The sequence below is a fragment of the Stegodyphus dumicola genome, chromosome 12 (genome assembly GCF_044657685.1).
Source record: "Stegodyphus dumicola isolate Sdum_Otavi_A_Nest chromosome 12, ASM4465768v1".
Classification (NCBI taxonomy): domain Eukaryota; kingdom Metazoa; phylum Arthropoda; class Arachnida; order Araneae; family Eresidae; genus Stegodyphus; species Stegodyphus dumicola.
Window position 1 is genome coordinate 1,199,926 of NC_140779.1, and position 27,755 is coordinate 1,227,680.

At 30.6% G+C, this 27,755-nt stretch overlaps 1 protein-coding gene across 1 annotated transcript; it reads left to right on the forward strand.

Annotated features, from left to right (window-relative positions):
* Nucleotides 1-271: 271 nt before the first annotated feature.
* Nucleotides 272-27,725, forward strand: Prp18 (pre-mRNA processing factor 18). Its single transcript, XM_035353761.1, has 9 exons — nt 272-427; nt 6,961-7,065; nt 7,200-7,271; nt 11,830-12,093; nt 19,130-19,201; nt 20,013-20,225; nt 25,153-25,270; nt 25,940-25,977; nt 27,549-27,725. Exons 1-9 carry the CDS (start codon nt 365-367, stop codon nt 27,624-27,626), a joined length of 1,023 nt encoding a protein of 340 aa, XP_035209652.1. The 5' UTR covers nt 272-364; the 3' UTR covers nt 27,627-27,725.
* The last annotated feature ends 30 nt before the right edge of the window (nt 27,726-27,755 follow it).

A 27,755-nucleotide genomic window follows, 5' to 3' on the forward strand; every position in this document is an offset into this window, starting at 1 on the left:
CTTCCATACTAATCACGCTAAATATAAGAAATCAGTAACAGATTAACTTCTTGAAGCTTTGGCTTCCCTTTTGCGCCTTATGCTGCAACTTAAATATAATGTTATTTACATGTTAAACCACAAAGACGCATTCCCTCCAATTCAGGGGGTAACGTCGGTCTGAAAACCAAACTCTCGCTTAACTTCAGCAAAATTTAGTAAAATAACATGTCTTTAGTTGCCAATCTCATGATACATTGCCAATTCTGTATAACGGAGGCCAGCCAATAACGCCAACGGAGTTTATCATTGCACATGCGTGGAGCACAACCCCGATGGTACTGACTTTTCGTAGCTTGTTTACGTAGTTTTACATTTGCTTTTGATGGATATATTAAAAGCGGAAATCGTACGCAAAAGGAAGTTGTTGGAAGAAAAAGCTTTAGTGGTAAAATGTTTTTAAATAGTTTATACTAGAATTATATTTAAAATATCTTATATAAGACTCTTTTCATGATAATAAAATTTTCTTAAACTGAATTTAATTGTGTAGGTAGTACAATATATATAATTCAAATATGCGCGTAAATATGAATATCCTTCGAATTATAATGCCATTCAGCTTAGTTATATTATATATTATACATTACAATTTAATGAGACTCACATATGTGATCATCACATCGTATGCGATTTGGCGTCAGACAATTAAAACAAAAGTTTGCCTTTCGACGTTCCGAAGTTCATCAATATTAATTTTAAGAAATTTCTCGCATTTATGCAAAAGGTGTGGTAATTCGCAAAGTACATAATCTGTCTTGATTTGTTTTCAGAATGAAAGCCTTTGTTAATGGATTTTACTGAACAATCTTAGTATAATTAAATACCAAATGCGAGGAACAAACAGAATACTACTCATGATTCCAAATGATTTTAGTTTTCTATACAGATGATTGTTTTAGAGTGGTGGTCTTCAACACCGATATTTACTTATATTCTCATACATATTAATAATTTCAGAAGTTTTTGCATTGTCTTTGTGAGAGGATAGTATATTTTGTTTTTTGAAAGCTTTTCTGCATGTTGATCTATGAATTATTTATATATACAGTCGAACCCCACTACAATGAACTTCGAGGGACCCAAAATTTGGTTTGCTATGTCCGATCTGATAAGGAACATAAATGGATCATCGTACAAAATAGGTTAACAATTGATTGCTGGATCACACAGAAAGTGTGAACATCTCAGTCAAAGAACTTAAATGGAATCAAAGAACCGTCTCAATGATATTTTGGCTCAGTCTGTGACACAGTAGAATATGCTTAAGATTTCCTAAGATATATTTATTTTGCAACCTGGTTCTTTGCTAAATAAAAGGCACTTTTTATTTTTAAGAATTGCGCATATTCGGTATCCATGTACACATCGACCTGTTTTCACTTAAAAAAACATCCCAGAATTGCACAAAAATGGCATTGTGCATTCCATTGACTTTATCCATATACACATCAACCTATTTTCACTTAAAAAGTCAAAGAAAATTGACAAAAATCCAATTCTTCTTACTCTTGTAAAAAGCGTCAAACAAATAAGTGGGCTATTCTGCACTTTACCCAAAAATTCTTAAAGAAACAGGGATGGTTCATCCTGTTAGGCATAAATTTTGGGATGGCATTTTCACACGAAACGTTATTTTATAAGGTGTAGTTATGTAGATCATTGAGGTAGGTGATGATTGTTGAGATTCTGAACTGAAATATGGAAATAAATTGAGAAGAAAAGTAGTGTTTCTTTACTAGTGATTTCTAAATCAGTACGAAATTTCAACCTGTTTATCTTTTTTTTTTTTTTTTTTTTTACTCCGTGAGAACTTTTGATTGTAAACTACAATATCAGCTAAATTCCAATGATGGTGACATTGATAATGAAGAATTTTTCATTAAGAAAAAAGTATTTCGGAGTTTTACTAAAGTTATTAGGGAAAGCAAAATAGTAATGTGGTAGAGCAGAGCTTTTGAATTTTTGCAGTTTGTTCTAAAATACAATCTTCAGAAAAGTACCAGATATTATAATACTATTGGACTTTTCTCATAATTGCTGTACATGTTGCTAAATATGAGAAGAGTTTTCTTAAGAAAAATCTTAAGTATTTAGACATCTTTAAGAACTGCAATTTTTTTTTTTTTTTTTTTTTTTTTTTTAAGAAATCTTTTAATATTGTTCATCTAACAGCAACTTAGCAGTTAAGTAGTCTTTGTAAACAAAAGAATGGTACTCTTGTATTATTTTGCTGTCCTTGAAAGTTGGCTACCATCGAACCATGAACGTTGGCAGAGATTCTGCCAAAGTTGCATCGGTTGTTCCTGCAGAAGTTTTAAAGAGCTGATGCCTGTTTATGATTTATTGTGATGGTATTTGATCTGCTTCATTTCTGAGCTTTGTAAAAAGACTTTCATGGATTTTTACTGTCCAGCTAAGCTCTCTGATTTTACCTAAAGTTCTGTTCAGAATGTTATAAGTGTATATTTCCCACAGGTAATCCACTCTACAGGTAACAATCTAATATTGTTTTGTTGGCTATATTCAGGTGACTGTATTGTGCCAATCATAACTTTGAAACTAATCTACTGCTTGTTATTCTGTAGGTCCCAAATTAGAGTAATTTTTTTGTTCAAAATGCAAGGAAAAAATAGAGCAATAACAGTTAATTTATAGCCATCTTCTTACACACAAATGTTGGCTTATCGATAATCTATCATCATGTTCTTTGAACTTAAACCATAAAATTCAATTCAACGGAGTATCACAAAATAATTTAAAATGTGCATATCTTTAGATTTCTGATACACGGTCTCGTGCACAGGAGATAAAAATGCCCCCCCCCCGGTACAGTGTTGCCATAGTTCGTTTTGAATCATTGAGTTTGTTAATCAAAAAGTCATTAAAGTGTTACAAAATATTACATAAGTAATAAAATTAATTCCAAATTAGGGCTTCCAGATGCTCATATTCAGTGGAGGATTACGTTATTCAAAATTGGATGGCTCTAGTCATCATTGTTTCATCACAGTGCTAGAAATATACCTACATTTATGCAGTTTCTTCATTATTTAATTTCTTTAAATATAACACAGGGCTCTAAGAGTGGCAATAATTTGAAAAGTGAACCAACGCAAAATGCCAAAACAAAATTAATAGCCCTTTTGGCTAAAAAAAAAAAAAAAAGCAAAATAATAATGTAATTTTTAAATTTTGGAATTGAAATTCCCCCCCCCTCCCCCAGAAATAAACATGGAGTTTTAATGTATTTTTCTATATTTCATTTTGACATTTTTGTAGTTTTTTTGGGAGGACGGGGTATATTTAGAAAGGAGGCAAATTCAAGGATTGCTCCAGGTGGTAAAGCTCTAATCACTGGTATTGTATGAAATTTAATTCAAATTCATCATGAGATATAAAATTAGAATGATTACAAAGGCTTCTGAATACATTTTCAGTACTATTCAAATCAGTGTTCATATACTGATCTAAGTATGTTTTTATATATGTATTTCTGTTGCTATCTGTGCAATGATATATTTTACAAGGTTTGTACGGTCCTCAAACGTATGTAAGTCCTTAGGTCTTTTTTTTTGGAATAAATTTTTTATCCTTATAAGGCCCTTTTGGCCAAAATCTGCAGAAAGTCCTTAATTTTAATAATTTGAAATTTATGTTTGTTTATACAATTGCCATTTTGAGTGTGAATTAGCATTTTATAAGAAACTTTTTGGGCAATTCACTGACAAATATGTATTTCGTGGGTTATCGCATAAATTTGTTCCCATTTCTAATATATAAAGGATATTCTGGAGTTTCTGGGCAAGAAGTGAAGCATAAGCATTTTGAAATTATTTCTTCTTTGTTCTAATGAAGCTCTGTTTAACAGTTTTTTTCCTTTTGGGAAATGTGAATTCATTTGTTAAATGTTTCCAAGTTTGGCTACTTATCAACATTTTGGAAATTTTAAGATCAGTTTCTATATGCAAAATTTTTAATTCAGGAATTTGTGAATTTTTCAATGTTTTTTTTAAAACATAACATTGATAAATTTGACTAAAATAATGGTAATATATTAAAATTATATTTAAGAAGTAACATTAAAATAAAACATTTTTATTTTCCCCCGTCATATTATTAAAGAGATATTATTTTCCATTTTGGAATTGCAGTTCCATTGGTGACTTATTATTACAGTATTTTTAATCTAAAAAATAAACAGGTTAATAAATGCTATGAAACACAAATAGCAAAATAGGTATGTAATTATATTTTAAAATGTCTTCTTTATTTTTTCATGGTAACAGTCCCCAGCCCACAAATACCGTATTTGAAGGCATATAAGACGCACTTTTTTCCTAAATTTGGTCTCAAAAAAGTTACCTGCGTCTTATACGTGAAGGTTATTGCATTCAATAATTGTTTATTTGGTTTTTACGAAACGTGAGAACTAAAAGAAACCACGCTATTTAAACTTTTTTTCCTTGTATGTGGCCATCTGAATAAGGGTGCTTCTTATATGTATGTATCTTATATTAATGTATATTGAAAATTCTGAATATTACCATATTTGACGGCATATAAGACACACTAGCATATAAGAAGCACCCTTATTTAGATGGCGACACACAAGGAAAAAAAGTTTAAATAGCGTGGTTTCTTTTAGTTCTCACATTTCGTAAAAACCAAATAAACAATTATTGAATGCAATAACCTTCACGTATAAGACGCAGGTAACTTTTTTGAGACCAAATTTAGGAAAAAAAGTGCGTCTTATATGCCGTCGAATACGGTAATATTCAGAATTTTCAATATACATTAGTTTCCTCTATAAAATTAATTTTACACTATTTTTCTCTCTTTTTTGGGGGGAGGGAGGTCTTAGTCTTTTTTTTGGGGGGGGAAGGTCTTTTCCTAGCTTTTTACTCTTCCAGAAAATTGTAGAGGTAATTTTTCTTTTGGATTTTAGACATTGCACTTTGGAAAGCTTAGAAAGATATGAGCCCATGATTCATAGAGTTATGATTCTAGGAGATTTAAAAAAAAAAAAAAAAAAAAAAGTCTTCCTGGAATTTACATGTAATGGACGTATTTTGTAGGAAGTTTATTGTGATGAATTTATTACAAGTTGGAGAATTCTTGGAAGAGCAATGAAAACTTAATATTTAAGTTCTGATCCTAGAAGACTTTTTCTTAATGTGTTTATCTTCCCTTTCTCTTCTTTTCACTTGATACAAGCATGAAAGATATCAAAAATGCTTCTAATCGTATGGCATGGACAGGCATCTATAAAAAGGAATTTTTCTATTAATAAAGAAATTGAAAACTGTCAATTTAAGGAATTCATCTAATATGTCTCGATGCATCACACACAGTGCTGATGCTAGGCATTTTCCTACCAGATACAATTTCTGTGGGTCTTGAATTCTGCTTCCAGTGCCTGTTCAAAATTATAAAAGTTGTTCCATATCTAGATTTTGTAATTTGTATGTAATCAATAAATTTTAAAAATTCTGCCACACCGGCTCTGTAACCGGCCTGATCTATTAGTCCATATTTTTAATTTTAATTTGACTGTTCCAGTTTAGTTACGTCACCACGAGCTGTAGTTGATTTGGTTAGCATAAAAACTTTCATTTATGTTCTATGATCTGTATTAACTGTTAGTAAAATCTTCTTTCAAATATGTCCAACTATTATATGTGTAAAATATTTAATACTACTTGATAAATTCCATAAAGTTTATTTTATTTTCAAACTTATGAATAATTATGTTTATTAAATCATGTTTAATAATAATGCATCCTACTTACGAATCTATTTTATTTTTAGGAAGGTATTACAAAAATGAAGTTCAAGCATAGCTAATATTTTTAATTGAATTTATTTAGGTCCTATTTGCTCGTAGGCTCTTCATTTTTTCATTAATGGTGCTTAAAAGTACTTAAAAGCACTTAATTTCGGTGAGCAGAAATGTGTACTAAAGTACTTTTAATCTGATATTGCCAGTTAATCGGGCGCCGCTTTCAAGGGATTTCATTATATGTTGGTATTTCATATTATAGCTTCTCAGAGAATTAATTTGAAGGAAATAGCCTTGCTTTGTAAATTATAAATATGCACTGTGTTTTATAAAACCAGTTCTGATATTTTTCTGCTGCATCTTGTATGTTAGCTCATATCCCATTTTTTATTAAACATAATTAAAAATATTATAGGCTTATCGTATGTGAATTGATCTTTTGTTTTATTGTATATATTTTGGTACTTAATGTATTATCCCATGAACTGTGGAACTGTCACCAAATAGTGTAGTAGCCAATTCTGAATAATCGTAATAACATCACTGTACGTGCATAACATCTGTCCTCTTGTTTGTTGTAACCCTGATTGATTCTCGTTAAGCCACGTTTGGCTTTTGTGAACAAGATATGAATTTACAGTAACTGTTGTATGAGATTTGCCTTCTACAAAATTGCAAAGAGAATTAGAAAACAGAATTGCCTTCTAATTTAAAGGAGCCTACCATAAAAAAAAAAATAATATATTAATAGAGGATATGGTACTTTATTTGAAAACAGCTGAACAATGGAAGTGCAACATAAAAAATTGAGAGAAGAGTAAACAACTTACTAATGTTAAGTACAGTGAAGTTGTTTCTAGAGCAAGAAAGTGGCATGACTTCATAGGAACTATGATATTGAAAAATTTAGGTCCGAGTAGAATATATTGAATGTTCTAAGTTATTTAAGTACAGCATTTAGGAAATTAATTTTCGCTAATAATACTGGAAAAAACAAATTCAGTATTTTTAGGATTTTTTTTTTTTTTTTTTAAATTTTGTGAAATAAATGAAAAATAAATTGTATAAAATGATTCTTGAATTGAATTGTGATATTTTTGTATTAATTATATTGTATTTCTCTAAATATTTTATAGACACCAAGTAAAAAGTACTTCAAGCGAGGAGATTTAATTAAGCAGCAGGAGGAAGAATATTGGCAACGCCATTGTCCACAAAAAGATGAAAACGAGAATACTGAGGTGATATTTAATTCGAAAACATAATAAAAATTAATTTTACATCTTTAATTTCTTTAATTTTTTACATGGTATTTAGTTTGCTTTTGAGTATAAAAGTATGTTACCTGACTTGAAGTATTTTTATATCTATATAGAATGAAAGGAAAAGAGCTGAAGAAGAATCTCAAAAATCAAAAGATTCTGAAGGTACATTACCAAGAAAAGAAGTAAGTGTATTATATTATTAATTGTATAGTAATCCCTCGTTGTCTGTAATTTTTTTTCAATTCAGGTTTTGTTTAGCCACAGTTAAGATAAAGTAAAATAAATTATGAAAACTAAAGCTAAAATCTTTCAGTTTCGTTTTCCTTAAATCTGTCATTTGTTCAAGGAACTATAAACATTGTTATTTGCACATGTATTTTTCTCATTTTTAGTCCAAAGGGGCTTTGTTCGGCTAATCTTTAGAATATGGTAACAGGTAGTTTGGCGACATTTTGGTAAGGCGATAAAGGTTACTAGCTAGGACTTTAGCAATAATCTGAGAAGTACACAGTTCGAATCACAGATTATTTTGTCTCAGAGAAATGAGAGATTGAGACATGTAATGTGACATTTTCCGGAAAATTCTGATCGTGATTTTAGCTAATAAGCACTTAGAAACAATTTCGCTGCTAAAGTGCAGAATCGCCCACTTATTTGTTTGGCGCTTTTTACAAGAGTAAGAAGAATTGGATTTTTGTCAATTTTCTTTGACTTTTTAAGTGGAAATAGGTCGATGTGTACATAGATAAATATTGCCTTTACTTCGTGAAAACAAAATGGCGTCCAAAACAAAACTAGCAGGTTGCTGTAGCAGGGTTGGTCGCCAAAAAATCGCCAAGTTACCGTAATGTAAAGATTCACCCTTTGTTCCTGAAGGACTATTATTTTTGTTTTGCGATTTTGCGTTGAATCACTATAAATGTCCATTTCACTTTTTTAAACTGTTGCCACCAGATGTTAGAGTCTTGCATTATATTTGAAGAAATTAAATAATGAAAAATCTGCATAAATGTATGTATATTTCTCGCATTGTGATAAAACAATGGTACATAAGAGCCATCGAATTTTGAATTACGTAATCCTCCTACGAATATGGGCATTTGGAAGACCAAATTTGGAATTTGTTTTATTATCGATTTCATATTTTGTAAAACTTTAATGAATTTTTGATTAACAAACTCAAGCATTTCAAAGCGAGCAATGGCAACAATCTACGGAGGAGGAAAAAACTTTTTATCTCCAGTTTGCGGAACTGTGTATCGGAAATTCTAAAGATATGCTCATTTTAAAATCATTTTGTGACATTGTTCTTAAACTGAATTTTATGGTTTAAGTGCAAAGAATATGATATTTAATAAATAAAGGTAACACACAAAATGTTAAAAAAAGCCCCTTTGGAAGTTATTTAAAATGTGAAACCTTTCAGTTTTTTTTCTTTGTGTTTTTATTTATCACATGCGTATTTATTTACTAGTTGATTTCCATATTCGCGTATCTGTCTACTTATGAGCAAGTAGCTAATATCTGAAATGTATGAAGTCATAAGTAAAGAAATCTTCCATTTGCAAGATAAAGATAAGGAACTTGCTGCATTTAAGGATTCCATTATAAATAAAAGAAATTTCCATCAGGGCATCAATAGCTTTTTTTTTTTTTTTTTGTTGCCCAGTGCAATCCTTTTAGCTTTTAAATTTTGCCACCCAATGCCTCTTTTAATTCTAAACATTTCGCTGCCTGGTCCAAGCACTCCAGTTGGGGCAGTTAATTGTCTTTCACAGTAAATGCTTGTTGGTGCAAATTGCAACCATAAATTATAACTGTTGGTAGGACTTAAAATATTAACACTATAGTAGCTCATATCTCAGTCATAGTACAAAACTAGGAGAATAAGGATTTGAGGCAGTAAATGAATCAGATTCACAAGAAACTAATCATTGGGTTTGGGCTAAAATTTCTGAAGAGCAAGAAGTGTTATGGGATGAAATGAATTTGGAAGTATTAAGCAAGATCCCCTTTTGTAAAAAATAGAACTTGACAAAATAATTAATTAATCACATTCTTTCATTAGATTTTTTCATGAAAAAAAAACTGAAGTTTAAAAGAGGCATTCAGAATTGACTGGGGCTCTCTAAGAAATTATGCAAAGACTTTAGTGAGCAATCAAAATTCAGATTAAATGCAATGGGAAGAAATAGAGTAATCATAAAATTTCTTTCCTCGCTTGCACATCCATATCGACGCTTGGAAGACTGCTCGCATGTCCACATTGACGCTGACATGCTTTTTGTTTTAAATCCAAAATGCTAAAAGGTTAACATGCATCATTTATTAATCATAGTAACACACACTCAGACTCAATACAGAAGACACTTATTCGAAACAACATAGTAATAAATCGGGGAAAAAAAAAGAAAAAAATTAGAGTCATCAAAGTTTCTGGGTATGCACAGATGCCCGAAGTTTAATCGGAAACACTTCATTTGTACATACTTCTAACATGTAGTTTTTATATTTAAAATGGTTCCAGATGTTTTTTATATCCTGTGCACTGGCATCATATTAATTCTGCTAGGTATGATTCAAAGTAATGCCTAATTGTCTTTCAAGAAAGCAGCATTTTACCTTGCAATAGAATGTCAAAATCCTCACAAAATGCACATATATTTCAGCGATAAAAACAGTCAATAATAAAAACAGTTGCAATAGAAACATTTTAGCAATAAAAACAGTTCAGCAATAAAATCAGTTGCAAATGCAGTGTTAGAAGCTCTAGTGAAAACAAAAGGAATTCGTGTTGGAAATTGGTTCTGTGTTCTCAGCTAGTTAGTAGCTAGTCACAAAATTTTTAAAGCACCAAAATATCTTTAGAATTCCCAGTAGAATATAAATTGTTAGCATATATATTTTTTCAGTCTTCTCAGTTCATGGTATTAGTTTTCAGTTTTCTTAATAAGGTGACCAACTATTTTATTTGTCATTTTAGCTTTATTTATTAAGCATCACTATCTTCACATATATGCCACTAAAATTCAACAACAAGCAGCAGCATTTTATTTGAAAAGTTATTCATTGTTATTTAAAACATGGAATTAGTGGGAGGTCATATGCTGGTCATATCAGAGTTTTTAAAAATGTGTTAAGTTTTATGTGGTACCCTCTACATTCATAAAACAGAAAACAAAAAATTATGGATACATATATCATAGTGCCTATTATATATTAATTACAGTAAATATATATAAAAATGATAAGTTTTTTCTTTCCTCCTATGGGATACATTTCTAAACACTGTTCAGTACTTTCTGATTATTCACCCAACCCTGAGAACAATTCATCAGACAGCTATCACCAGGATAAGTAAAGGTAACATCGCAAAAATGCAATGTGGCAGCTCAGGTGTGCTTGCATGCAGCATATGAGTGTGGATATTGGCTTCAAATTTGATGGTCATTTTTCTGGTTAGTGTCTATTCTGATTAGTGTTTGATGAGTTTGTAAATTTTTTTTTCCCTTGTAAAGAACTGTAATGTAACTAGAATTTCCTGTCTAATGAAGAAGAAAATGTTGCATTTATTCAGAAATATAGCATTTTACCTAGCAGCAAAGAATGTAAAAATCCATGTTCCATGAAGTTGTACTTCGTAAGTAATTGAATTTGTGTGCCAGTGCCATAATTTGTAGAATTCTTTGATTTTTTTTTTTTTTTTTTTTTTTTTTTTTAAGTGAAAACAGATTGCTGTGTACATGAGAAAACGACAGTATGCAAAGTGTCAAGTTGTGTACGATGCCAAGTTTTTGCAATTCTCTGATATTCTTTTAAGCTAAAACAGATATCACTGTATACATGAGCAGTAGAGCAGAAAAAATAAGCTTTTTACTATGGGTGTTTCTTCATTTTTTATTTTGTTAATTGGTTGCTAGTTAATTGCATTCATTTATATTTCACTGTATTTACACACCATATTTAGATTTTAAAATTCAAACAAAATGTTCTGTTTTAACATATAATGTAAATACGATTTTAATATACATTGTAAATAAGATATTATGAGCTGCGAATTATAGTTTGCTTCAACTTTTTAAATAAGTATATTAGTTTATATTTTTTAATTGACATTTAATTTTCTCTTCTTTCTAATGAATATTGCTTCACTACTAAAGTTATGCCTATGCAATGCAGCAGTCATTTAAAAAAAAAAAAAAAAGCATGTCATGTGTGATGCATTGGGAATAAATGGATTGAAATATATTATAGAAGTTCAATATAATTGCTTTAGTTATTTTAACTCATGAGGGAATGGATAGGTCAGGACCTTATATCAGATCAGACTCCATAGAAATATGTTTTCATTGCAAGTAATACTTATCGTAAAAAAATACATAGCTTTATAAGAGATAGTCTATTAAAATAAACTAATCAATAAATGCATCATAAAGCTAAGTGATTCACATACTTTTAAAAATAGTTCTTTATTTATATTTTATCTTTATTTAAATGAGATTGATTTACATGAACTCAGTCAAATGTCATACTAATTATTTACATGACTGTGTTAAAAAATATGTAAATATTCAAAGTAATTTTTTTGTTTTATAGTAGTGTATTTTTATAAAAAAAAGTATTATAAAATGCTTTTTAATATAAATCTAAATTTAACGTTATGTATACGTATGTGTGTATCTTTATTTCCATCAGATATAACAAAAATTTAAGAAATTTAAACATTTATATTTTATGAAGGTGATCCGAAGGCTAAGAGAAAGGCAAGAGCCAATTCTTTTATTTGGTGAAACTGAGTTGGAGGCATTTCAGAGGTTGAGAAGACTTGAAATTTTAGAACCTGAAGTGGATCGAGGATTTAGAAATGATTTTCAGGAGGCTATGGAGAAAGTTGATCAGGCTTACTTGGATGAAATTTTAAAAACACAGGGGACTACAGAAGATGGAAAATCTGTAAATGATGTTAAAGTTGAAGATGAAGGAACTTCAATTGAAGAAATTAAAGTAAGCTTGCTATCTTTTTTTTTACTTTTTATTAAAATATTTTTTCTCAAAATTTGAATATCATCTTTTCAGAAGTTTTATATATATATGCATGAAGAGTAAATTAAATCCTGTATTTAAATGAAAAAAAGAACTGCTTTGATGTTAATAAATCATAATACAAGAAATAATACTGTATGTTTTTACACTGTACCCTTTCTTTGACAGTTTGTGTCTGTGCTTTATTTTAGACACTCTAATTTTGCATATAATTATTTGACTAATTTTGCATATGAGTTAAACTGACATTTATGGAGAAGGAAACCTTCCAACTGTGAGTTGAAGGATTAAGAATCTCTCAACATTTGAAATACAATAGAATTTTGTAATCTATGTGACTTAGGATCAAGAGTTGTATAAATTAAGGAATTTTCAAATAGTGTCTTTTTATTAGGATTCTTTGCAAATATGTAACTGATCTAATTATGATTGAAGGTTATTTATTTAGGGTTTACTGAGTGCAAAACAAATTTTTGTACAAAGAAATGTTATAAGGGAAAAAAAATTTAGTAGGAAGAAAAAAGTGATAAGTGAATAAATGATAAGGGATTTTTTTTTTTCGAGAAGGGCAATAAAGAAATCTTTTTTTATAAAGGCATCAAAGTATTTTATCTACAATTTATAACAAATCCACTGCTAAGATTATTTTCTATGATCTTAAGATAAAAAATAGATAGATGAATAAGTAAATGCACTGTTGAATTCTGGCAGTATAGTTTTCCCTAAATTAATTTTCTTGCTTATACTATCCACACTTGTACACTTAGATTTACAACACCACTAGGGCCTTAAAATGCTATAATTAAAGTTTAAGATCTCTTAAAACAGAATTTATTTATTTCAAATCACATGCCAAATTTTTTTTTTTTTTTTTTATTATTATTATTATTGATACCAGAAAAACCTCTACAAGAGCTGTTTCTTAGATTTATGTTTCTGTTTGTTCTGATGTTACTGTTCTGATGTAAATTAACTTACTAATTTTGCAGAATATCAGGAAACCAGTTATACAGTGCTTGTATGAACTGAATATCTAAGAGTTTGGGGATGAATAAAGTCTTCATATATGTTAATCACATAAATGCAGAATTAAAATGAATTTAAAAAAATTGAATATATATTAAAAAACAATGCTTTATCTAAAATAAAAAATTTACAAGTTCTTAATCTCTGATCTTCTCATAAGCAGAGAGAGTTGATGCATGTGTAGTGAGCCTGAGATCCAATCAAATACTTTGCTCATGAAACAGTTAAAATATCCAAAACTATCATGCGATTACATTTTGTAACAGTTTCAAGGCATTTTCTATGAAGCAGATTCACGATTGAATCCCAAGGTCAGTTTCCATCTTGAAGGACATGGAGAACTCGTGTGCTACGTTTTCAATCTATGCAAATAGATGGCAATGCAAGCAAGAGTTGACAATATGTACAAGCAAGCATAATGCATTCAGATCACCACACTTGCATAGAAAATGTTGAATAACTTCAATAACAAAATTAATTTGCTTCTTCAATCAAAATATATTACAAATGTACTGTATTTTTTTTTAAAAGTAAAAACAAATTATTTTACTCTGTTGAATTTTCTAAAAGTAAAAATGAAAATGGATTGCAGACACTCACGGATTAACAATCATGAATTATCGGAATTCTCCTGTTTCATTATGTTTCACTATTAGTATGAATAAAACATATGTGGTGTTCAATCTATGTATATAGCATTTTGGCATAAATTACAGTTATTTTCAAGAGTCTTATTACTATACAAGATTGATTTTCGCTCTTACTTTATTCCTTTTATGTTTGATAATAATAAAATATCTTCAGTATTGCAAATTAAGCAATTTTCGTATTAAAATAATCCCTTCTCTAAAAAAATGTTAAAAAATTGTTAGTATCCTGGATTGTATTAAAATATCAATTTTAACATTTTATTTTTATTTATTCTTCTGTTTATTAAGTAGTAAATAATTTGGACAAGTATCCCAGCACAAAAAGTTGGGAAATGAATGTTTATAGAATTACGCCGTAAATCCTCTTTCCAGTGAGCAGCAACATTCAAACTGGTATATTTTGGTGAAGATTTTCGTCAATTTGTGTGTCAGTGCTGAGACCAGATTTGGTTTTTTGAATGCAGGTAGGATTAAATTATTTTTTCATATGTTTGGTTTTTGAAATAAGAAAACATTTTTCTGAGCCTTAGTATTTACTTCTCACTTTTTTTGCCTCTTCATTGCCAATGTCTGGTATTGGCTCTTACGTGTTCATATTTAAATATTTAGCTCTTGTGAGCTAAATATTCCTTTTTTAAATGTTAAATAAAGTTGGTTTAACTGTTAGCTGAAATTTTTTGTGATTCGTAGGCCTTCCTGATGACCTTCTGTTGTAGTCTAGTGGTAATAAAACATTGACATACTTGTTGACCTAGTGTAACGGATGCACCATAAGTTGCAGGTATCCCTGCTTTGAAAAACTGGTTCTCATTTCACCCATGTATTTTGTATGGAAGATGCTTCTTCGCATAAAATCTTGTGGTCCAGAACTTATCCGAGTGAATTATGCAGTAGTTTTATGTGCTGCTGAATGAAGTTTCTGAGCAACCTGTATGTATTTTGTGATTTCACAGTGGTGTTATGTTAGTATGAGTAAATTTTAAGAATATTTTGGTGAAGATTTTTGTTGGTTTGTGTGTCGATGATGAAACTGGATTACCTTTTTAAATTTTTGGTTTTTTGAATGCATGTGGGATTAAATGATTTTTTTGTTAAATTAAAATTGCTCTTTTCCCTTTCCACTATAACTTTGTATTTAACAAAACTGAACCATGTTGTGCTGTGGATTCTTAATATACTTAATTCTGTTAGCGATATCCTTTTAAAATTTCCCACTGCTAGAAAATACAATATCCTGAAACAGAGATTGATTGCAATACATTCTGAAAGTTAAGTGTTGGAAATTCATACTCTATTGCAAGGTCTTGAGCTTGGCAACTAGAACCTTTCTCAGTTATTGATTCGTATGCAAGACTTTCCAATAATACGTAATCTATTTTTTCTGCTCTCAGTGAAGATGATTTGAATAAATTGGCTATGGTTGCTGATAAGAACTCGCATCTCACTCTTACATGGCTATCCTGACCCTTGAGTTAAGTGAATTAGCTGCAACTCATTGGAACTTCAAGCACAACTGACAAAGCAAGTTGGTGAATTAACCTCACCCTTGGAATGTAATTATCTTATTCATAAATGCAATTTTTGGCATTCATACTGGCACAGTGGGTCACACGAATTGCACTAATTGCTATAAAGAGCAAAATCATAAGGAGTTGGACTGTTGGCCAAAAAGCCTTGAGCCCCCTGGGCAAAGTCCAAGGGAAGAAGTCTGTCTTTGCTTCTTTGCCTGCAGGTCTTAAAGCATAATGGAACGGCCTTCACACTTTAGGTGACCCTTCCAGAAGATTACTTTTCCAACGTACTTCACCCATTCCATCCAGGTACATCCCTTCGTCCACTAAGAACAGACTTTGAGGCAACCTGCAAGACTTTAGGACATAAGGACAATGGCGTATTCCACCCACACACCAATGGTACACAGGAACATCCCTCGGCTTCCTACTGGAAATCAAATATGACCGTGGCTCCCAGACTGCTCTGGCTAGACATACAAGTGGCCACCTTAAATATCTTTCATTTGATAGTGGCAGAAAAATCCACCCTGCTTGTTAAAAATGCTGAAGCCATCCAGCTTCACCAGATCACATACTCAATCGCATCGTAGGGAGTTAACATCCAATCCTCTAACTATTATTGATTTTTTGGCCGTCAACAACCTTTTGAAGATGATGTCAGATCTTTCGAGGATAAGCAACAACAACAAAAAGAGCAAAGAGACAAGCTTTGTTTGTATCATGTAAATTTTGGCGATTGTGCAAGGAAATGTCAGTGTCCATCTTCCTTTCTTAAAACAGGAAATTCAAATTGCTTGCTGGCCAAGGTGGTAGTTGACGGGTAAATCGTATACTTTTCGGGAACCCTTTGTTAAAATTAAATTATTTAATTGATACTGGATAGATTTGTCGGTATTAGGAAAAAATATTCTCAGTGTTCTAGGCTTTCTTAAGATTTGGTTTTATTCTTCCTAAATGGAACCAAAACATTTGGCATTCTTATTTTGGACTTAAATTTATGTCGCATCTATACTTAGTTATATGTCGTAGTGAATGGAAATCAACCAGTTTTGGGTGCTGACTTCCTTAAGAAATATGGATTACTTGTTGCTGTTGATAATAATTGCCTTATCTATTCCAGAACTGGTTTGTCATTGTATGGCAAACTATTTAAGAGTTCTTTTGATTTAGCCATATCTGTACTTCTTGTTGACTCTAAATTTGATAAATTACTACCTGAGTATATTGAGCTCATATTCCTTCTTATGTGACCAAATTTCAACAATTTTCCATTACATTGAGACTGACGGTCCCCTGTGTTTTCTAAACCTCGTCGTTTGTTGCCGACTTCATTCCAAGTGGCTTGACAAGAATTTGAGTACCTCTTGTTACAAGGTATCATTCGGCCATCCAAAAGTGCCTGGACAGCCCTCTTGACATGGTCTGTCGGGCTAATGAAGATTGCCGACCTTGCGGTGACTGTCACTGCTTGAATGGTGTGATTATTCCTGTCTGGTATCCTGTACTGCATGTTTAAGACTACACACATTTTTTGGGGTGGGTGGGAGGAGGGGACTATTTTTTCAATACTTGATTTCGGTACGGTGTACTATCATATCCTTGTTAACCCAGAGGACATGTCTAAAACAACTGTGACTACCTCATTTGGATTATTTGAATTCCTTAAAACTCCACTTGGTTTGTAAAATGCAAGCTAAAATTCCCAAGTTTTATTCATCAATTACTTTCTGACTTAGACTTTTGTGTTCCATACTTGGATAATTTTCTTGTGGCTTAAGCAAATGAAGATAAGCTTGAGAGTCACCTGCATTTGATTTTTGATAGAATGCAAAAATACGGGTTAAAAGTGAATCCTTCTAAATGTATTTTGAGAAAGTCATTGGTATCATTTCTTTGCATTTAATTACCCCTTCATGTGTTTGGCTTGTTTTTGAAGAAACTGCAATAATTTCTAACTTCCCTAAACCTGTAATAATATCTGAATTAAAAAGGGTTTTATAAATTTTGAATTTTTATCAACAATTATTGCCTAAGGTAGTTACTGCCAAGCTCTGATTCCTTCTCTTTTAAAAGATTCTAAAAAGAATAATAAACGTCCTGTTTCTCGGACAGCAAAAAACAGCTGAGACCTTTAAAAATGTAAAACTGATCTAATAAATTAAGTGACACTTGGTTACAATGCCACTGGTCAGAAATTGTCATTGATAGTCGATTCCTGAGATATGGCTACTGGAGCTGTTTTGTGCTTACAATGCAATATTGGCCTTCAACCACTGTCTTTTTTCTCCTAAAAACTTACTCCAGCTGAAGCTAAGCAAATACAATTGAGGGTTACTCACTACCTACTCTGCTGTAAGGCATTTTCAACATAATCTTGAGGGCTAAGTTTTTGCAATTTTGCAGATTCTGCATCACCCAGGCAGGTTAGGCATATGAATTATATTGCCCAATTCAGTGCCGATGCACAGCATGTTCCTGGACCAGAAAATATTGTGGCAGATACATTGTCCCAAGTTACCGCTATTAATAAGTTGAATATAACAAGTTTTGCACCAGGTTCTTGAATTTTAACATAATGATCCCCAACTGAATCATCTATTGTCAAATGGAAGTAGCTCATTAAAACTACAAAAGATGGAATTGTCTCCTGGGCTAAATATTGTGATATAAGTGGTAACAAGATACGTCTCTTTATTCCCAGCCAATTCCAGAGAGCAAGCATTTGATTCACTGCATGGACTTTCTCATCCAGGTATACAGCAAACCAAAAGATTAATTCTTTCTCATCTGTCTGTGTCAAAGGATTGTGTTGCCTGAAGTCCTGCTTGCATTGACTGACTGAGGTCCAAAGTTATATGTCATAGTCCATTGCAGTCCTTTGTTGTACCTAGTAGTCAGTTTAACCCTCAGTCAAGTTTAACCCGAGGTGTCTCTGACCCCTTGTGCCTCCGGCACCTAGTAGTACTATGGTGGAAATCCCCATTGTAGTAAGTGGCAATGTTCCTTGCTTTCTGTGTAGTATGCATATAAATATTATAAGGTATTTGTCCTGCCTTCTTGGCAAGCCTTCGTAGCATAATGGTCAGCACGCTCATAGCGTATTCAGGAGGTCTGTGGTTCGAGTCCCGATGAGGGCATTGGTCATTTTTCACATCCCCCATTTAAAAAATATCCTAATGACTCTACATATGAGTTTGCCATGGCATGAGGATAAAAACTGGGAACTTTTTTGCCAAGACTTACTTCCCACCTTTTTTTGTCTGCTGATTGCTGATGTCTGCCATCAGTCCGTGTGTGTTAATGTTTATTTAGCCTTTTGTGAGATGTGATTTCATTTTTTAAATATTAAATGAAGTTGGTTTTAACTGTTAACATAAGTTTTTTTTATGCTTAAGCTTTTTTGACGACTTTCTGATGGAGTCTAATGGCGATAAAACATCGACATAGACTAAATTCACTACTTTGTGATTATCTGTTTCCCCAATGAAATTACCAGTAAGAACCTTTAATTCTATGATGAAAATTAAAATATAGACAGAATAAAGTTGTCTAAGGCAAAAACTATTGCAAGAATCATTTACACTTAAATGGAAATTTTTACCTTTCAGAATTTTATTGAAATTTTTTATATTTTGCAGTCATTCTTGAACTGTTAACTGATAATTTGAAAGTGTTTCATTGTTATTTTATAAATGTAATACAGTATTAAGTGACCTATTCAAAGTAAAAAAATATTTATATACATATTTTTTTTTGTAAATAATATTTTAATAAGTTAGATATTTATTATTGCATTATTTTTTATAGGAAGAAGCAAGTGCAAAGCTAGGAAAAGGATCAGATAGTGATGATGCAAAAGTTATTTTAAAATTTTTGAGAGTAAGATGCAAAAAAATTTTGATTATGTTCGTTGATGATGTTTTAAAATTTAGTTTAAAAGTATTAATTTAATTAATGATGAAACATTAGTAATGTTTTATTAAAAGGACATCTTATTTTAGATAAATAATTCCTTCCAGTTGAATTCTAGATATTTCTCAGTTGAATGAACTGGAATTTCTGATGGGAGAAACAATAGAAGTGTTATTTGAAAAATAAATAAATGCCTTCATTTTTTACTCAAATTGAATTAAGTATTTGTTTTTTCTTTTGAAACATTTTAACAATCTGAAAATTTTGTTGCGAGATTTCTGTCCTAAGCCTTTAAATGAATTTCTGTTTATTTTAAAATAAGCATCAATTAATTTTTCTTCATAATTGCTAAACTATGTGCTTAATTTTAAATGTCTTTTAAAGATGAAATATAGCATATGTTTCTTGATAAATATGTTTAAGATAATGAAACTATTTTCTGATGTAGTCTAATGGCGATAAAACTTCTTCATTAGACTCTGTTAGAAAATAGACTAGGCACTTAAAACTAATTGTGTTTTCAAAAATATGTTAAGCAAGTTTTAACTTGAAAAATTGGATGTATATTTATAAATCTTATACTGTATCATAAAATCAAAAATAAAATGAAATTTACCATGTTATAAGAGACATATATCATAGGAATGCCATAATTAAACATTCCTTGATCTTTGCATTAAACTTTTAAAAATGAAGTAAATCTTAATATAATTTAGAGTTTTTTTTTAACATGATTCTAATTAAGTTTTGGAATAACATGTGTTTCTTTCTTCTATAGTTTTTGCTGCAGCTATGGGGCCAAAAGCTAAATTCTCGACCTGAAGTTGAGAAAACATCAATGAAAGGAAAACTGGCTTCTGCCACCTATACACAAACTCAAGATTATATCCGACCTTTATTTCGCAGGCTTAAAAAAGAAAATTGTCCTGAAGATATTTTGGAGCATTTGGTTCTTATTGTTAACTATATGCTGGACAGGAATTATGTAAAAGTAAATATATGATTATTTTTTTACTCATTTATTTTTGTATTTGTTCATCTTTTAAATTTTGTGATGAATTTTTGATGCAGTGTATTTTTATGCTTTGTGTTTTATCTCTAAAACAAGAACTGTAAATATTTACTTTTAGTTTTTTTTTCCTCTTATATTAATGGAAATGAATAAAATGTTTTGTTTCTCAATTCCAGTTCAGTACACTAAAATTTTGTATTTAGAAAGTGAATAAATTATCTAAAATACTAGAAAGGCTTTAAAATTGCTTCAAATGAAGTAGATGTAGAAAATTAGGAACAATTATAACTTTGTTGAGATAATTTTATTTATAGCATCCTAAATTAAATATTGTAATAAGTGAAGTTGCACATTGTTATGGAGTCAAACTTTGTTCATAGGTAGTCTGTATAGAAATGGCAAAAGTTATGAGCTGTGGGATCTCAATTGCAGGCTAAGCATTGCAACAGTGTCATAAGAATGTTTTGGAGTCAGTGTAAAGAAATAAATATTCATATTAATTCATAATTTTAAATGTTCAATATATAAGTTAAATAATAATTTATGTATTTAAAATTTAAATAACTAGTAAAATTATGTTTAAAAATTATTTACATGTTTTTATCTATGTTGAACTTGGCACAGAAATTTTAATTAAATAAAAATTATGTGAAATTATTGTTTGAAGAAATTAATAATACATGATTTTTTTAATATATATATATATATATATCTTTCAAAAACTGAACAGCTGTGTCTTATTAAGAGATTTGAAATTAACAGCTCAGTTCCAGTGGGAAAAAGTGTCATGATGCACACTGGTAAATCTCCCCCCGTTTTTTTGTTAATGATAAAATCTGCCTTGACTGAAATCTTTGGATCCATTGCTGGTAATGATGCTGGGGGCTTTTAGCTTAATTGCTGAGCTATTTGCAATGTTTGTTACTGCAGAATGAGTCAGTATTAGGATTTTTTTGCTTTTAGTACACTAAGACTTCACTTTATCCTTATCAAAACATACTTTTCCTGTATTTACAAGCAATGAAATGCATTTCTTTTTTCTCTGCTTATTAAATTAGAGATTCTGTGTTTAAGGTAGTCCATAGAATTCCTCAAGCTTCTGCAAAAGGTTTTTTAGTTAAGTTCTTTTCGTTTTTTTCTTTCTCCACTTCCCTTTTTGAATTTGCAGAATTTAAGTTTTTCGCATCAGTAAAGCTAGTTTGCATAATCTAATGAAAACTAGAATTGAAATTTCGTATTCATTCAGTTCAGTTAACATAATTCGTTTTAAACAAGTTGCAGTGTCCAGATTCTAAATATTTTCTGTACAGTCAAAAGTCGTTAATCCGGACTCGTCGGGACTTCGAATTATCGATTTTTCGGGATTATAGATCATCAGTTTAAATCTGGTAAGATGGCATGCAGAAATTATAAAATTAAAAATATGAAACTGTAATTTATGAAATAAAGAACAATTATGATCTAAAGGGTATCAAAATTTAGAAAAAAAAAATCTTAATATTTATTTGTTTACTTTATTAAACATTTCTTTCAATGTAAGTTGTTTAAGTTGCTTCGTTTCATGTGATAATACCTTCTCTTTAATTCTATTAAGCAAACATAATTTCTTGTTTAGTTACAAAGTTCCGCTGTTCAAGTCCTATAATTGCTGTATCGAGAATACCGACTAATTTGTCAATCGAAATTTTTTCGTTTTCAATAACCTCTGTGTCACTTTCTTCACTATCGGAAGCGAATTATAATGACGAGGAACTTGATTTAAATCATATCAAAGACAGAGTACATCGAAATGAAATACTGCATTTAGTAAGGAATTATAAGCCAAATAAAATAAAAACATCTGCCCTGAAGATAAGGATAGTGCTGACAGATCAACTTCCAATTCATTGCGCGCTGCGTCACTATCGGAAGCGAATTATAATGACGAGGAACTTGATTTAAATCATATCAAAGACAGAGTACATCGAAATGAAATACTGCATTTAGTAAGGAATTATAAGCCAAATAAAATAAAAACATCTGCCCTGAAGATAAGGATAGTGCTGACGACTTTTGACTGTACTACACTTTTTACCTTTATCAGCCCTGTTTGGTGAGTGAAAGGTCTAGTTGTATAGTTTATAAACAAATGGAACTCAGAAAAGGGCAGTAATTAATAATAAGATAATAATGGTTTAACTGGTAGGAAAGTTGCTGGAAAATGTCAGAACTTTTGACAGATAGGTTTTTGGGTTTTATGTGCATTGTCAAATTGGAGTAACTCATTAACCAGTAAAGCTGTTAAGAGATCTGATACTGTGTGGATCTTAAACACTGGAATTGTATATATTTGGCTGTTTTAAAATATATTTTAAGCATTCTATCTTTGCATAACAAGATTCTACGTTTTATTATGATTTTAGCTCCAAAAAGTTTAGTCATTAGTATATTCTGTATATATTTTATGTCCTGAAAGAAAACCTATTATAAGATGAAACATATGATGAAAATGATGGGTTTGAAGCAATACATTTAATAAATATTAAAGACTATTTTGAAATTTTCTTGCAGTTTTTAAGTTTGTGCAAAAAGAAAATTAAGTTGCAAATGAGAAATAAATAAATGAAAATAAAATTCAGCTGCCTTTTGAAATAAATGTGCAGTTAATTTTGATTAATTAATATTCATCAAAATTGTATCACTTTGAAGCGAATAGACAGCTGCTCTGATTATCTGTACATTGATTTTAAGATTTATACCTTCTTGATGGGTGTCATGAGTCACCCATTAGGCCTTTTTGATATAGTTGACATCACATCTCATGTGACAAACAGAACAATTGCATTGTTGACAGTAAATTTGTCAGTACTTATATGCCTCATTGTATGGGATGTTTCATATTGAATGGGACAAAAAGAAGTATACCTATGAATGCTGTAATTACTTTATTTTTATAAATCAAATTTACATTGAAACTATAGTTATACAATTTCCATAGCTGTTCTATGTGTGCCCCTCCAATGACTTAGCAAATATTTATGCAGTATTCCAGTTCCTGCCACACTCATGGTTGACCTTTGTTAGCACAGTTATCCTGTGTTTCAGTTGCTGTAAGTTTCCTTGTAGGAAAAAATCACAAAAGGTTTTTATGCCAATATGGTGGAACACCATCTTAACTGCAGAATGAAGCTGGGAACTGAACTCCAACTGAGGGAACAACCACTCTAATAGCATATGTTGGTAAATGTATCTGTTAATAGATTTTTTTCATGAAGAAAAAAAGACCAAAACAAAACTTTTGGAAATGGTGCACTTTTGGAGAATCATGCCCATCTTCCATTATGTCATGTGGATTTTCTATGCGCCAAAATAGTAAAATATAGTAATTAACTGCCAGAAACATGAAAAGTGGCTTCATTCATAAACAGAAGTCTGTTCTTGAAACAATCTATTTCCAGCTTATAGTGCAAGTTCTTATAGAAAACTTTATGCAGGGTTTGTCAGGAGATTTTAGTGCCTGCACCATGTGAAAGGTGTAGGACCAGAATTGCAGATGTTTCCATAGCACATACCACATCATTACATGAAGCACATTGAGTTTACAACTTGCACGGCAAATTGATGTTTTTTGTGTGTTGATACAAACGTTTCACGAAATTTTTTAACCACTTCGGTTTTGGCTGCTGTTCATCCTGGGCTGTTTTCTTACACGAGCACTCAGTGTCCTGACACTGCTTCATCCACCGTTCAATGTTGTAACAATGCAGTGGTTCTTTACCAAATTGTACGCAAAAATATCTTTGAACAATGATAAACAATGATATTTTGCCATATTCCAAAACATAGCATATTTCTCCTACATGGATGGTACTATTTTGATTAATAGTGCCTCTAGCTGTGATTTCGTAACCAAAAGATTGTTCGCTATTACCAGGTAAAATTTGTGTAGTTGCAGTTTCAGAATTCATTTGTTTTCGTTTAATAAATCAATACAGAATTTGTACTTATACTCTTCTTTTTGTTGCATTCAATATGAAACACCATGATATTGAAACTTTTTGTTGCATTCAATATGAAACACCATGATGTCATTGGCGAAGAAGATTGTAAAGTGGTTTTTCACAGTAATGTTGTAAAACCATTTTCTAAAACATTTTACACATTTTTAATCATTTCTTTTATGCAGATATAGATTATTAAGAGGCACTGCAGGGAAAACTGGAGATCACTGAACGGGATATCACGCAATATGTATGACTACAAGTAGGTCAAGCAAAAAACTGCTTACTTACTGGGGGAAAAAGAAAAAAAAAAAAAAATTGCATTTTTTAATTTGGGGTAAACCATATATTAATTTTCAACAATTAAAAAAAAGTACTTTTTTTGGATTGAAAATACAAAAAAGGGCAAAAAGAAGAAAAGGGGGAAAGGAAAAAAAATTCCAACCAAGAGGTGGTTAAAAGTAAATGTACTAATTCAGAAGTCAAACAACAAAAATCAGCGTTATATTTACAAAATTTTCATTTTTTTTTCATTTACAAATTTCTGTGAAAATTTTGTAAATATAACGCTGATTTTTGTTGTTTGACTTCTGAATTAGTATTTATTCGGCGTGTTATTGTGTCTTAAGTAAATGTAGTTGAATATTTTATTTAGTTACAGAATATTCATTTAAATAAATTCTACAGTTTATTTTTATGTAAAAATTATAAGCAATTCATTTAATAATTCAATAAGTTAATTATTATTTGTTTATTGTTGTGGTCTTTCCCCTCAGTTTTTAAACATTATGGGGTTTTAGATGCATTCTTTGGGCTCTTTAATTTTAAAAATTGTGCTTTTCAATTTAGTTTCATGTATGTAAAGTAATATGAACTTAATAAAATGCTTTGACTTACTTAATTAAATGAACTTAATAAAATTTTAGGCAAATGATGCTTACCTACAGATGGCTATTGGAAATGCTCCATGGCCCATTGGAGTGACCATGGTGGGCATCCATGCTAGGACTGGCAGAGAAAAAATCTTCTCAAAAAATATTGCTCGTATCCTTTTATCTTGAATGTAATAAACATATCACTTAAGTAAATATGAATGAAAATTGAGCAAAACAATATTAAATTGTGAGCAAATATTGTATTGGTTTTTAACAAAAGTTTCCCTCCACCGTAAATATCATTTATGCAAACAGTTTGCATTGGCATATTTAATCATATTTTGTCAAACAACCCTCTGACTGCTCAATTTGTAGACTGAAATCACTTCAAAAATTGTGCTTGCTTTTTTTTTTTTTTTTTTTTTAATCTATATATATATTGGAGAATTGAAAAATGCATTTTTCCTTTCTAGAAAATATTTTTTTATATAGATTTTTGTAATGAGAAATTAAGTTGCCAGAAAAATCAATTTCAGATGTTATCACCCCCAAAATTTTTTTAAAATAAGTTTCAGTCGAATTACAGTTAATTTCTATTCTGAGCTGAAGGCAGAATCATAGCTTAGGGGTAGAAAGGGGGGACATATGTCCCCAGGCACAGCATGTAGGGGCCGCTAAGTTGATGTTAAGAAATTTCAGAAGGAAAGGTTTTCCATTCTTGGCAAACAAGAGGGGGGTAGTGAAATCTTCAGTTGACCCCATGTGCTGAAAAAAACCCTAGCTATGGCTCAGGCTAAAGATTTTTTTTCCCCAAAAATTTACCTTAACCTTTTTTTAGATGTTTTGAATGATGAGACACAAAGGAAATTTATTCAGGTATTATTTTTTATTAGTTTTTACATTTTATTTGCATACTTCTAATTGTCATCTTACTTCTCCTATTGTAAATTTCCACACACATGTTTTAATTAGATATGTCTGGGTGTTTAAACCGTATACATTAATGAATTTATGGGATACACTTCAGGGATGTTATAGATCTGTAAATTTCATTTATGTGGAGATTTTTAGTTTAATGCTAATTCTTTTCTGTAATTAGTATTTATAATTTCTTTCAGTGACAAATTTACACTTTTTAAGCAATCTGAAATTTTGTTAATTTTAAAATCCTTTGTGACCGAGCTACCAAGCTCTAGCAACTTTTTGAAAAGCAATTTATTAAATTAGATTTGAGTAAGTAATCAAACAAAAAAAAAAAGAAAAACAAAATGTACAAAATGAAAATGAATTCAAAATTTTTTATCTTTTCAAAAGTTCTGCATTAAAAATGCTTTCTCTTAAAGAAATGAAGTCTTCTCTATATGTGTCACTTTTACTTGAGCAATAAGTTAAATTGTCAAAAAGATTTTTGTTGTATATCTGTTTTGATTGTTTATATTTTGCCAATTAATTTCTTTAAGAAGTAATCAAATTTTAATATTAATCTGTAAATATTATTAATGATATTAATGTACCGATGCTATCTTAGTTTAAAAATCAACTCAGTTTTTTTAGTAATATAAAGCCAAAAGCAAAGGATAAGCTAACAGAAGCAAGATTAAACTGTGCTTCTGATCTGCAGATTATTACAGATCGAGTTCTATACTGAAAAGGTTCACCGAAAATGCTTGGAGGGCAGTAGCAAAAAAATTATTTCCTATCCACCTTAAAAGCAGTGTTCATGGACATGCACATATTAGCTCCCATGGTTCTGATTTTTCTACAAATATTAGTAGAATGCCTCTTTTGATATTTCTTATTAAAATGGCTGTTGCATCATTTTGGATGGCTTAAATTATCTGAAAACATCAGCCCCATAGAATACCTTTCATAAGAGAGAACAAGTAGGATCAGAGGGTGGAAAATTTCTCAAGTAAAGTGGTTATAGCATCACAGGAATTAGTTTTGATGCAAGAAACTGAAGATCTTTTGCTTGAAATGTAATGCTGCACTGAATAGTGAGAGAGAGCCTTTCACTCTGTTATCTCTATAATACAGACTACACTATTCACGTGATATCACTTTGTGCATTTTTTCAGTAGAGAGTATGCGAAAAGCTGCTAGATTCAATTAATTGCATAATTTTTGTGCATGCCAGGTTCTATGTGAACGGTATTCTTTGGGAGGAGGGTGTAAGGAGACAAAGATCTACTAATAAAATAATTTTTACAGAATCATTTATTTCACAAGTAATGCCAATTTCGGAAACTCTATGTCTATCTCACAAAATATGGCAACCATAAAATTTCAAGGTATATGCAATTATAAGGGAGCATTGGTTTTTAATTTCTGGTCGGTCAAAATATTAAATTTCTGTGTATTTTTGAAGATTTACAGTTTTTTTTTAATTATTAAACTTTTCTTGGTTTTATTTTGGTTTTAATCTTTTGTTTGATAAATTTTTTTAGGCTCTCAAGCGACTCATGACTCAGTGTCAAAGATTTTTCCCAACTGATCCATCTAGGTCTGTGGAATATAATGCATGATATCTCTATCTATTGTATATATGAATATGTTACCTAATTTGCAATAAAATAATTTATTTATTCTTGAAATGTGTAAATAAAATATGTTTTTAGCTTGTAGATGTTTACTTTTAGTTTCAGTGTAAAAAA

What these genes read in the sequence shown, in the direction of transcription:
- Prp18 (XM_035353761.1), top strand. Translation starts at nt 365, where the DNA reads ATGGATATATTAAAAGCGGAAATCGTACGCAAAAGGAAGTTGTTGGAA. An exon ending in TGGAAGAAAAAGCTTTAGTG is followed by an intron (nt 428 to 6,960) that starts GTAAAATGTTTT and finishes AATATTTTATAG; the next exon opens with ACACCAAGTAAAAAGTACTT. An exon ending in TTATTTTAAAATTTTTGAGA is followed by an intron (nt 19,202 to 20,012) that starts GTAAGATGCAAA and finishes TTTCTTCTATAG; the next exon opens with TTTTTGCTGCAGCTATGGGG.